The sequence below is a fragment of the Elephantulus edwardii genome, unplaced genomic scaffold, assembly GCF_000299155.1.
Source record: "Elephantulus edwardii isolate Elephantulus edwardi_28Jun2011 unplaced genomic scaffold, EleEdw1.0 scaffold00020, whole genome shotgun sequence".
NCBI lineage: Eukaryota > Metazoa > Chordata > Mammalia > Macroscelidea > Macroscelididae > Elephantulus > Elephantulus edwardii.
This window is the reverse complement of record NW_006399770.1, coordinates 481,105-495,046: the sequence shown is the minus strand read 5'-3', so window position 1 is coordinate 495,046 and position 13,942 is coordinate 481,105. Positions and strand designations below refer to the sequence as shown.

The window sequence follows — 13,942 nt, the reverse complement described above, 5'->3', positions numbered from 1 at the left end:
GAATTTAACAGAAGTACAATCGATATCCTCCCAGTCAGTATCCTGCACCTACTGAAGCAGACACTCTGAAGATGGCACAATTAATCCTGTACTCCTACAAGCCTTCTGAGTGATCTTGATGCATGAAAAGGTTTTATAAGCAAGGCCATACTGTTAATTCAACTTGCAAATAAGAGAAAAAGATTCTTACTTTTTGAAGAGCCTCTTCTTCTAGCTTGCGCTTTTTTTCTAGCTGCTTGTTAAGACTTTTTGCTAATCCTCCACTTGAGGCCAGGAGTTCTTCCTCCGCACGGGACATGGAAGATTTTGCTTTTTCATATTCGTCTTGACGTTGTATGCACAACAATTTTGCTTTTTTAAGAGCAGTCTCTGTTTCAAGCTATACACACACAAGAGGAAAAAAAAATAAACATGAAACAGACCCTAATGGAAAAATTTCTGATTTGGCATACTCTGCCAAATAGTTGAGATAATATGTTATGAAGTAAAACAGATAAGTGATCATACACACACATACGAAGCACCGTTACCATACTAACCATTTTATTTTGTTGCTCTTTCCAAAGTTCTTTAACTTCTTTTCTTTGTTTTTCCATTTCATTTTTTCTCCCAAGTAAAGGCTGTCAAGAATATTTAAAGAAAAAAATGTTTTTCTTCAAGATATGCTGTTATAAAAAAAATAATGTGTGCTTTAAAAGTAAATTCATTTTACCTGCACAAATTTGTTAGCTTGGAGAGCTGCAACTGTTTCTTGTAAAAGTTGACTGCTCTGTATGTCATTAAGAAGAGCACTGGTAAATAACGACTTTAATGGCATAAACTCCTAGAAATTAACATCAAAAAGTAAATTTTGTAACAGAACCAAAATAGAGTTCAAGTTCCTACCACTACTCTTTCCCAGAATGACTTTCTTTTATACAATTTTTCTTTCAGAAAATGACCAGTCATAAACATGAGAAAAATGTTGAGTTAAAGTTAATAATAATTAATTATAAAACTAGTTAGCAAAATTTGTGACAATCAGGATGATCAACATTAGTACAAATATGTTAATTCTGTTTCCTATATTGAATATTCATATAAATTTAAAAGGATTTTGTTAAGCCACTAAAAAGATTAGCATTTAAGTGCTTTCCTATGTTAATTACACAAATGTCTAATTTTGCAGGGCACCATCAGGTACTTATCAGAGTAATCTCTTGTTACAGAATCCAAAAGTTCACCAACTCTTACATGTAGTCCAATGTTTGCTCTTGTTGCTTCTGCCAACTTGACAATATTTCTAGTGGATTCCAATTCTGTAAGAAGAAAAAATTTACTTTTCTGATTATTTGTCATTATCCAGTTTAAAAGTGATCATAAACACTGGACTGTATGGTGACATAAATGCAGTGATTTTTATTAGTCCAAGGAAGTCATCAAAACCAACTGGGAAACTTTCAAAATCACTTGCCTAGACCACCGCACTGAGAGGAAAGGACCTGTTACTATCAGATACCATCAAATCAGTTTTGACTAATAGAGACCCTATAATACAAAAGAACAAAATATTGCCTGGTATCACATCCTTCTCACAACAGGACTTAGGCCTGGGTACTGTCCTTTATAAGAATCACTCAGGTGATTCTGATGGATACTTCCTATTAATAGAAAACAATGAGATAGAAATAATGCATAGGATTTAGGTTTCAGTTTTCATTCTTCCAGTTACTAAGACAAATTAACTTTTAGTTGTCTTAGTGGAAAAATGAGGATAATAATAATTCTTGTCCTAATTCTCAGGGTTTTGGGAGGACCAGATGTGAAAATATTTAGTCAGTTGTGAAACACTTGAAAAATATTAGCTATCAAGACATTCTTCCTATATTTTCATTGTGTATATTTATTGTTTTTATCTCCTTAATGATCCTGATTTTACTTCTTTTTAACTACTAGACTATAATATAATTTATCCTTATAGCTCTAGATTTAATAGTTGACCCATATATTGTAAATGTTCAATAAGTACTTTTAGTACATATGAAGAGTAAATAGACAATGTGTTCATTACAATGCAGCCGCAAATAATCTGGAATAACATCACTCATAGTCTGTACAAAGTGAAACTCACAAAACTTAGTTCTTACAGTGCAAAGCTGATCAGACGCCCCAAAAGGGAACTTACCCAAGTTCAGCTTTTTCTCAACCCATGAAACTATGTTCTTGGTATATTTTGACCACGTTTTAGCATATGACAAAGCCAATTCTACACAGTCAGTGTTCTTTACCAGAGCATTGTCTAGTTCCATAGGAGATAAATTTCCTAAAAAAAAAAAAGTATCAAGATCAGTATATTTTAAATATAATCATGTAACAATTCTAAGTAAAGAAGCACTTAGATTCTAAGGCTTTCTTCAATGAAAACTGGTTTTAAAAACTGACAAATTTAGAATTAAAGTGTCATAATTTAAAGTTAAAATGCTTTATTATAATAGGAATGCATTTCGTTTAATATGTATTTTTGTTATTCATCAAGTGGCAGCCCTAATACATTCTTGATCAGTTTGTATCATCATATTATTTTACCTACTTTGGAAAGGTTTCTATATGTCAAACTCCCCTAACCCTTTATGTTAAAAATGACTTTCATTAGATTTCTAAGAAAGAAGAATTGCAAAACTTTTCTCCAATTGCAAAAAGAATGACAAAAATACAACTTATTACCTTTCTCACAAGATGTGTCAATTGATCCCACAGAAACATTTTCAAATGACTTAAAACATGAAAAAAAAGAAATTTTTTAGATTAGAGTAAAAGATAACAGATCTTTGCTTCAGAAATACTTCCCCAAATCTGTTAGTCTAACGCAATTCCTGCTAAAGAATTTCAAGTATTTTAAACTCAACAGGCAAAGGGCCTGAGAAGTCTATTTAAATAGGTATTAAAACACTTTATAGAATTTTATAGCTTTTACAACCAGTTGTTTTCAAGGTCCAAAAATGAACAATCTCATTGTTTACTAATAGCATTGTTGTTGTTGTTATGTGCCATGGAGTCGTTTGCGACTCATAGCGACCCTATGAACAACAGCCCTAAACCCTGCTCTATCCTGTGCCAATCGCATTGCCTCTGACACACCCATCCCGATTACCCCAGTCACTGAATCAGTCCACCTCACAGAGGGTCTTCCCCTCCTGCGCTGTCCCTCCACCCTCCCAAGCATGATGTCCCTCTCCAAGGACCTGTCTCTCTCCTTACAACATGTCCAAAGTATGTCAGATGAAGCCCCAGAATCCTTGCCTCCAAGGAGTAGCCTGGTTTAACCCTCTCCAGGATGAATCTGTTTGTTTTCTTGGCAGTCCAGGGTACATTCAATACTTTTCTCCAGCACCACAGCTCAAAGGCATCAATTCTCCTTCTATCCTCCCTAGTCACTGTCCAACACTGATGCATAACAAGTGATTGCAAATACCATGGCCTATATCAGGTGCACCTTAGTCTCCAGAGAGACACCATTGCTCTTGAGTACTTTAGAGAGGTCTCTAACCGCAGACTTTCCCATTGCAATACGTTTTTTTATTTCCTGGCTGCTGGTGCCAAGAGTGCTGACTGTGGAGCCGAGCAAACTGAAGCTGTGAACAATCTCAATCTCTTCACCATCCATCCTGATGCTACAGATTGGTCCAGCGGTGAGAATTTTTGTCTTCTTGACATTGAGCCTCAGTCCATACTGAAGGCTGCAGTCCTTGACCCTCTGCAGTAAGTGCATGAGGTCCTCCTCAGTTTCAGTGAGCAGGGTTGTGTCATCTGCATAATGCAGATTGTTGATAGATCTTCCACCAATCCTAATTCCATGCTTTTCCTCACAGAGCCCAGCCTCTCGGATAATCTGCTGTGCATACATGTTGAAAAGGTATGGAGATAGGACACATCCCTGGCGCACACTCTTCCCAATTTTGAACCATGCAGTGTTGCCCTGCTCTGTTCTGATGACTGCCTCTTGGTCCCAGTATAGGTTTTGCATTAGCACGATTAAATGTTCGGGGATTCCCATTCTTCTCAGAGTCAGCCACAGTTTGTTATGATCCACACAGTCAAATACCTTTGCATAATCAATGAACACGATTAAATGTTCTGGGATTCCCATTCTTCTCAGAGTCAGCCACAGTTTGTTATGATCCACACAGTCAAATGACTTTGCATAATCAATGAAACACAGATAGACATTCTTCTGGTATTCCCTGCTTTCAGCTAAGATCCATCTAACATCAGCTACAATATTAATGAATCCTTTCAGCACTTTAAATTGCACAGATTTTAAAAGTAATGTAAGTTTGAGAACCAATCTAAGTAGACTGCTATTTAAATATCAGATCCAGATCTCTTCCAGGCACCATTTGTTTTATGGTAAACATTTCTCTGAAAGTCCATAAGAGAGCTTAGTGCAAACTTTTCCGTGATGATGGAAATATTCTCTATTTGTACTGCCCAACACAGCAGCTGCTAGCCATAGGCAGCGACTGAACACCTGAAAGTGCCTAGGATCACGCCTGGAAAGGTGGAGGGTCAGCAAAAGGGAGGAAGTCTCTCCATGAGCTGGAGGGACACAGCAGTGACTGTCTCAAAGGGCTTGGGCTTGAGTAAATCAGACCTGATGAGGCTAGACCACAGGATAGGGAAGAATTCAGATCCATTGTTCACAGGGTCACTAAAAGGCGTAGGGGACTCAATGGCACCAAACAACAACAGTGTGAATAAGAAGCAAATTTGTCATTTTAATTAATGAAAAGTGCTTTATGTGCCTACTGGTATCTCATTTGACAGTGCAGAAAGATACAGTTTACTGTGGTTGTAAGATCTTAAAGGAATTTACCTTCAGGAGATTTGGGCAACATGAAGTATTCAGGGATTTAAGGTAGGATCAAACAGATCTGAATCTGAAGTAGAACTTTACTACACACTAGCTACATACTAATTGAGTAACACTGAGTTATCCATGCTCCTGAATGCTATCTTGACAGGTTGTTTTAAGAATCAAGACGAGGTAAGTTTAGTACAGTGCATGGTACACGTTGCTACTGTGTGCCGTTGAGTCAGAACCAACCCATAGCTGACCCTCCAGCAGGTTTTTGGAAGCAGTAAATCACATGGGAAGATACTGCCCATCCATCTCCCATAGAGTAGCTGACAGATTTGAACTGTGTTCCTTTGGAATTGTAGGGCAGCTTCTCCCCAGTAAGCCACCAGAGCTCCCTAAATAAATGGCAAACCCTTTATCAAATGAAGTAATTTTATTAGTAAAAGTACATTTCCATGGGTCTCTTCACTGTAACCCTTTAGCCTAAATTTAAAAACATAAAAAAGAAGTAAAAAAGTTCACAGAAAAATATTCCTTCAAGATTTATATGTTCAACAAAATAACAGGAATAGATACTGTTTACATTTAAATTTTAAATTGTTCATAATCCTGCCTTAGAAGTTGTTGTTGTTGATTGCTGTTGAGTCAAGGTCGACTCATAATGACTCTATGAACAAAAGACCTAATGCCTTTCCATAGCTACCGTTGTTTTTCTAAGTTCATAGAGTTTCCAGAGGCATGTGGTTTAGGAAGTGGATGCCACGCCTGTTTCCCAACCTGTTTTACAACTGGGAGCTCCACCTAACACTGCCCATACTGGGAAACCATTATGGTATTTGATATCCCCATGGCACAAGGTTCAGCATCACAGCAAACCCAGGTTACCTTATACAGCACACTGACAAAGAGTGATGTGCAAAGTGGAAGAATGTTCCTCCAGATATAACAGCACTAGTGTCATTTAGCAGTGGTTAAGTGTTGTCAAGTCGAATATAACTCAGAGTAAGCTTTGCACTGAAGACTTGAACTCTGTTCTATAATTAACATAATTTCTGTACATTTATAAGAGAGTTTGTAGCGTTTCCAGAGGTTGGCTGGGTTTCCCCCAGCTCCTGTTTTCTGGTTAATTGCAGTAACTATTTGAGGAAAAAAATGAAGGAAAAATCATGAGTTCATGCAAAATAAAGATTTTTAAAGTTCTTCATTTCTCTAATAAAGTTTATATACTGGTCTCCTCAACTCAACCAAGGATGGCTTCAGAATAATAATAATCATATTGTAACAATATTGTAACACATTTAATAAATACCCTCAGTGGCCGTTCATATTTTATATGACTTAAAAGATTATTTGAATTTTTTTAACTAGTTATCTTTTTTATTTCTGTAATAATGGTCTTATACAGTATTTGTCCTTGCAGAACTGAGTTAGTTCACTTAGCATAATGCTCTCTAGTCCCTCCCAAGTTAGATAGTGATTTACAAAATCATTGCTCCTGCAGTCTGCATAGTATTCCATCATGTGAATGTACCATAATTTCTCAATCCATTCAATTGTGGTTGGACATTTGGGCTGTTTCCATGTTCTCACGATAATGAATAACACTGCTTCATTTGTGTCTCAGTTTAAATTTTCTCAAGGGATATTCCAAGCAGTGGGTTAGCTGGGTCATATGGAATTTCTATGTTCAGCTTTTGGAGGAAATGCCAAACTGCCTTCCAGAGTGGTTGTACCATTTTACAATCCCACCAACAGTACAGAAGAGTTCCTATCTCTTTACATCCTCTCCAACATTTATTACTTGCTGTCCTGTTAAACTTTGCCACTGCTACTGGGGTGAGATGGTATGAAATATTTAATACTATGTTGATAAAGAGCATATGCCTGACACATTTTCAAATATCTGGTGAAATTCTTCCTGGATTTCATAATTCTTATTAGAAAATGATCAACATATGCTCCTATGATTAACACACTGCAGTTTGTTTAAATAGCTTGCGTTTGGTAGGAGAATCCAATCAATTGAAATATTAATACTTCTCTTAATTTTTAAGGAAATATTTGATATATATTCCTCATGTTCAATTATTCTATGGCAATTTTTCTTCCAGTTGAGAATCAGATCCTTGGCCTTGTGACAATGCTTTTGAAGATATTTTTAGGGAGAATTAGAGCCTCCAAGGCTGTTAACAAGTGTTTCACAGTAAATAAGCATTAGCTATGTAATGTGTGAAAAGATTAACACCTTCTCTACTTGCATTTACAAGTTTCCACCACTCTTTAGGGTCTGTTATAATGTAAAGAGGGGAAAATGGATAAGAATTACTAAAATTTTGAACTATAGGACATTTAGATTCATCATATAAATATGATAAAAATATAAGATATATTCTTTTCAAATAATAGTCCCATTTAAGAAATACAATTAAATAACTGCTCTAGAAACTAATCATAGGTTATCATCTAATATGATCATCATTTAAAATCAAACTGATCTTGTCTTTTTGCTATAATGGAGTAATTTACAAGCTTGAAAATGATTAAAAATGCCGAAATAAAGATTAGAAAGTACTTGACTGTTAAGTTAAAAATGTAAGTCTTTGTTTCCACATAAACTTAGCCTACCTTGCATTCCTGAGACACAGGCAGTTGCAATACTGACACATTGCCTAAATCTCCCAGGAGGAAATTTGTAAGGCTACCCAGAGGAAAAGAAAGAAACAAAAAGAAAAGTCATTAATTACACTACTTTGTCACTAACTATATTCAACATGTCACAAAGGATAATTTCTTTTGAAGTAAAAATTCAGGGGTAGAGTGGTAGAGAGGAAACTCCTAAGAATCTAGTCACATCAACCACAACACAATCATCTACAAATGAATGTTGCTTCTAAACAGTTATAAACCAAATGTTGTCAACTCTCTGACTCATGGTGACCCCATGTGTGTCAGGGTAAACTATGCTCCACAGGGTATTCAATGGCTTATTTTTCAGAAGTAGCTTGCCAGACCTTCCTTCTGAGGTGCCTTTGAATTTCCAACCTCCTTTTTGACCCAGAGACTCCAAACAGTTCTAAAGATACTTTCTGAAATAATACAATAGAGAATGCAATTTTACCAAAGTTTTGAGGGTTTACTATTTCATTTCCATGTATCTTAATGAATTTTGTGGCACACTCTCACTGAAACATCTAAACTCAAATATATTTAAATGACAGTTCTCTACTTACATCCTCCCAAAGGTAAATGCCAGTGCTTCAATAGAAGAAAACACCTCTTGGAAGGTATCATTTTTATTTTCTTCATTAATTGTTTTGAAGTTCACAGCTGTAGGGAAAAGTTAGTTACAAAATAATGAAGATAAATATATTTTAATTTTATTTAAAGGCATTTGTTCCTCTAAACCTCTATCATCTTACTTCAAAAAGCAGTATAAAATATAGATACTGAAAAACCTACTAAATAGAATGGACAATATTTTCAAGTTCTTTAAGAAAATAATAAAAATCATATACAAGTAGCTGGCATTCCAAATTACTCCATGCATCATATAGCAGACACATTAAAAAAAAACAGGGACTCAATGTGAAGTCAATTGGACTTGGAGTCATGAAGTCCGTTACACCAAACAGCTCTCACTTAAAGTACTCTTGCTTACTGGCATTTTAAAAACATACCGTGGCTCACTTATGTAGAAACAAGAAATATATTTTTTAATATAAATTACAAATAACAGAAGTCATATATGCATCTGACCTAACATAAAATTCTTAACAAAATAAAATAAAAACACACAAGCTACTTCATTTATATCAAGAGGCAAGAAATCAAGTGGAGAAAAAGTCATCCTTTGCTCTAAAACAAAATTGTTCTAAATCTTGAATTCACATTAGAACTACAGGGAGAATTTTAAAAACAAAGGAAGTTTAGAGTTCCAAATCAAAGATTCAGATGGGTAAGACATGGTTATTTTTTTCAAAAACGGTCCCCCATGCCTTATTAAATGTATTATTTTTGTTGAAAGTTCCCTAATAGAAAGGATTCCTTGGGCAGTGATCATTCAAATTTCAAGTCCATTGCTGTTGGGTGTCCTCGAGTCCTGGCCATGGCACAAGTAAATGTTGAATTTGCCAGAACTGTCTTTTTACCCAGCTTAATAGGAAATGTCTCCTTTAACATTCCAGAAGGTAAATATTTTAGGAATTTCAGGCCATCCAGTCTCTATTCCCACACATTAATCTTGTACTTTGAAAGCAGCCATTGAAAACATATAAGTGAGGTAGAATGGCTGTGTTCCAATAAATCTATTCATAAACAAGCAATTCAGATATAGTGCAACAAGACTTAGTTTGTCCAGCCTGGTTAGGTATATGAATTCTAAAGCTAATATTTGACCATGTTTCTCCTGCAGAGCAGCTGGTGAATTCAAATCACCTCCTTTGCATTGGTAGCACAGTTCCTTCCCATTAGGCCACTGTTGTTGTTGAAGTTATGCTGTCGAGTCACCAAAGACTCAGAAAATCCTATGTACAATAGCTCTAAATCCTGCCCTATCCTGAGCCAATCGCACTGTCTCCAACACACCTATCCCTCACCGCCATTACCCCAGTTAACAGTATTCATTCATGTCATCCAGGGTCTTCCTCTCCTACACTGTCTCTTCACCCTTCCAAGCATAATGTCATTCTCCAAGGACTGGTCCCTCTTGGCAACATGCCCAAAGTTGTGAGACAGAGCTTCAAAATCCTTGGTTTCACCCTCTCTAGGACAAAGCTATTTGTTTTCTTGGTGGTCCATGGTATGTTCAACATTGTTCTCCAGCACCACAACTCAAAGGCATCAATTCTTATTCTATCATCTTTCATAACTAACCAACTCTCTGATAAAGAGCAAGTAACTGCAAAAACTATGGCTTGGCTCAGGCACACCTCAGTCTTCAGACTGACATCACTGTTCTTTCGCACTTTGAAGAGGTCCCTGACAGATTTTCCTAACACAATCATCTTTTGATTTCTTGACTGCTGGTGCCAAGAGTGTTGATTGTGGAGCCAAGCAAGCTGAAATTGGCTCAGTGGTGAGAATCTTTGTTTTCTTGATGCTGAGCTTCAATCCATATTGAAGACTACAGTCCTTGACCTTCTGCAGCAAATGCTTCTGGTCCTCCTCAGTTTCAGCAAGCAAAACTGTGTCATCTTCATAATGTAGGTTGTTGATAAGTTTCCCCCCAATCCTGATACCACATTCTTCCTGATAAAGTCCAGCCTCCCTAATGATCTGTTCTGCATACAGATTGAAAATTTATAGAGAAAGGATGCATCCTTCATGCACTCCTTTCCTGGTTTTGAACCATGCAGTGTTGCCATGCTCTGTTCTGAAAAGTGCCTCCAGGTCCAGCTATAATTTTTGCATCAGCACAATCAGGTGTTCTGGGATTCCCGTTCTCCTCAAGATTAGCCACAATTTGTTGTGATCTACACAAATTCCTTTGCATAATCAATGGAACAGACACTCCTCTGGTACTATTTTAGAATACAGCTAAGACTTTAATAAACAATAAAAAGGAAAACTAAGGAGAATGCTTATTGACATCTCAAAATAGAAAAATCCTTCCTAATATGAAAACTCAGCAACTATAAAAGAAAAGATTGATAAGGTTAACATTAAAATTCACTCCACAGAAAACTGACATTATTTTGCTTTATAGTCGATTGAGAACAAATTTCTCAAGCACAAAACAATCTTTTCTATTTCATTCATGCATCAAAGTAAAATAGTAATTAATCATAATTTCAAGGGTAAGGATAATCTTGGTGGGCAACAAAATCCAAAAGATTGCTTTATCTCAAAGTCAAAAAGACCCTGGAGGCAGCAGAGAGCTCACCTTCCTCACGTCTATCTCTGGAATGTGGACACCAATGACACACAGGCACACTCCTTCCCCAGGACATCCTGACTGTGCACAATAGCCACAGCCAACAACTGAACTGTGGTTTCTATTTCTAAGGATGGAAATTTTACTATCTATAGACGCAAATGTTCCAAGTTAAATGTCACTTATAAACAATATAAGAACAAATTTGGCTGCCAAGTACATTTTTAAAAGTCACAGCTTAAGTTATCATATTTCTAATTTGAAGGGTTTGTTTCTTTATTTTTTTAATTGAGATTTTAGTGGAAGTTTACAGAGAACTTAGATTTCCATTCATTCATTGTTGCATATATTCCTTCCTACCACCCCCTCCAGTTTGCTTTTCTCTTTGGAAAAAAAAATTCATTCATTGTTGCACAATTTCCTCCCTCTTTCTCAGTCCCCAGTACACTCTCCTATGCACCTCTTGTTCTGGACTGTTTTCATGGAAATAATACCTAATTATACATTCTGTTTAAACAGTTCCTTCCCTCATCTGTTTTAATGCAGTATACATTATTTATACCCTCTTTACTTAGTTTTCCCCCACCCCCATGTCAGTCCTGTTTTATAGCAGTGGCATTATGCAGTATTTGTCCTATTGTGACTGATATATTTCACTCAGCATAATATCCCCCAGGGTCACCCACTTTGTATAATATTTTTACTAATTCTTTGTTTTTCAGTGCTGTGTAGTATTCCACTATGTGATTATAACACAGCTTCTCTATCCATTTGTTTGTTGATTGGCACTGGGTTGTTTCCAACTCTTTGCTCTTGTGAACAATGCAGCAATAAACATAGGTGTTCATATATCTGCTTGGGTGGCAGTTATGGTTTCTTTAGAATATATTCACAGTAGTGCAACTGCTGGGTCAAATGGTATTTCTATTTGCAACTTTTTGAGAAAGCGCCATACTGCCTTCCATAGTGGTTGCACCATTTTACATTCCCAACAACAGTGAATAAGGGTTCTAGTTTCTCCACAACCTCGCCAGCGTTTGTTGTTTGCTGCTCTGTTGGACTTTGTTACTGTTACTGGGATGAGATGACATCTTATAGTTGTTTTAACTTGCATCTCTATTCGAGTTAGGGATTTTAAACATTTCTTCATGTGTTTGTTCACCATTTTAATGTCTTCATTGGTGAAGTGTCTGTTCATATCTTATGCCCATTTTGCAACTGGGTTGTTTACCTTTATCTTGTTGTGGTCTAATTTGAAATTTAAAACTATTTTTTTGCACCCTGAAATACAGAAAACAACAACAACAACAACAGAAAGACAAAGCTATTGTTAATAAAAATGAGGGGATGGTTTGGTCTATACTTTATGACAAGGGTTTTCTTTCTCAGTCTCATCCCATGGCATTTGCACGTGGCCCTTTTGGAAGGGCAGTTCACAAACCTCATTTTCCAATCAGAATCCTTCTGCAAGCTGTCTATTTAATGTAGTCTCCAAACCCTACCTTTATCCCAGTAACAACTATTCAATCGACAAAACTTGGGATAAGTTGTTGTTGTTATTGTTATGTGCCTTCGAGTCACTTGCGACTCATAGCTACCCTATGTACAAAGGCCTTAAACCCTGCTCTATCCTGTGCCAATCTTATTATATAAGACATACCTACTACCATTGCCCCAGTCACCAAATCAATCCATCTTATCAGGATCTTCCTCTCTTACGCTGTCCATCCACCCTCTCAAGCATGACGTCTCTCTCCATGGACTGGTTCCTCCTTATAACATGTCCAAAGTATAACATGTCAAAGATGAATCTTCAGACTCCATGCATCCATGGAGCAGACCAGGTTCACCCTCTCTAGGTCAAACCTGTTTGTTCTCTTAGCAGTCCACGATATATTCAATACTCTTCTCCAGCACCACAGATTAAAGGCATAAATTCTCCTTTTATCATCTCCAGTCATTGTCTAGCTCTCTGATGCATAGCAAACAACTGCAAAAACAATGGTCTGAATCAGGCACACCTTGGTCTCCAGATTGATGTCATTGCTCTTCAGTGCTTGGGAGAGGGCTCTGACAGCAGACTTTTCAAATGCAATTTATCTTTTAATTTCCTGGCTGCTGATACTAAGAGTGTTGATTGTGAAGCCAAGCAAACTAAAGCTGTTAACAATCTCAATCTTTGCAATCTCAGAGGTATGTGGTTTGAATCCACCATATGCTTTGCTGGAGAAGGAGGAGTAACCTCCTCCTGTACTAGTCAGATTCGATTTGATGGTACACACAAAAAAATAATAAAATTTAAAAAACCCCCAACAATCTCAATCTCTTCACCATCTATCATGATGCTGCCAATTGACCCAGTGGTGGGAATTTTTGTTTTCTTGATGTTGAGGTTCAATCCATATTGAAGGCTGCAGTTCTTGCCTGTCTGCAGCAAGCGCTTCAGATTTTTCTCAGTTTCAGCAAGAAGGGTTGTGTCATCTGCATATTGATGAGTCTTCCTCCAATCCTGATGCCACATTTCTCCTCATAGAGCCCAGCCTCCTGGATAATCTGTTCTGTATATAGATTGAAAAGGTACGGAGATAGGACACATCCCTGGCGTACACCCTTCCCAATTTTGAAGGATGTAGTGTTTCCCTGTTCTGTTTGAATGTCTGCCTCCTGGTACAAGAATAGGTTTCACATAAGCACGATCAAGTGTCTGGAATTCCCATTCTTTTCAGAGTCAGCCACAGTTTGTTGTGGTACACACAATCAAATGCCTTTGCAAAGTCAATGAAACATGGATAGACATTCCTCAGGTACTCCCTGCTTTTAGCCAAGATCCATCAAACATTAGCTAAAATATCCCTAGTACTACGGCCTCTTCTAAACCCAGCCTGCACATCTGGCCGTTCTCTGTTGATGTGCTGTTTCAGTCATTTTGCAGTAGACTCTTGCCTGCATGTGATATTAATGATGTTGTTGTTATGTTCCGTTGAGTCACTTGCCACTTATAGCGATCCTATGTACAACAGTCCTAAACTCTGCTCTGTCCTGTGCCAATCTCATGGTCTCCGACACACCCATCCTGGACCCAGTCACTGATTCAATCCACCTCCTAGAGAGTCCTGCCCTTCTGTGCCGTCCCTCTACCCTCCCAAGCATGATGTCCTTCTCCAAGAATCTACGGCCTACGGTCTCCCCTTACAACATGACCAAAGTATGTCAGGCAAAGCCTCAGAACTCTT

General features: G+C 37.2%; 1 protein-coding gene across 1 annotated transcript in view; it reads right to left on the bottom strand.

Annotated features, from left to right (window-relative positions):
- Positions 1-13,942, bottom strand: part of ARHGAP29 (Rho GTPase activating protein 29) — a 69,584-nt gene that overhangs the window by 35,600 nt on the left and 20,042 nt on the right. The window contains exons 3-10 of the mRNA XM_006882478.1: positions 8,068-8,164; positions 7,463-7,535; positions 2,704-2,752; positions 2,165-2,302; positions 1,234-1,298; positions 713-823; positions 540-620; positions 191-379 (exon numbers count right to left, since the gene is read on the bottom strand). Of these exons, the coding sequence (XP_006882540.1) occupies positions 191-379; positions 540-620; positions 713-823; positions 1,234-1,298; positions 2,165-2,302; positions 2,704-2,752; positions 7,463-7,535; positions 8,068-8,164 (803 nt within the window). The remainder of the gene's footprint in view (positions 1-190; positions 380-539; positions 621-712; positions 824-1,233; positions 1,299-2,164; positions 2,303-2,703; positions 2,753-7,462; positions 7,536-8,067; positions 8,165-13,942) is intronic.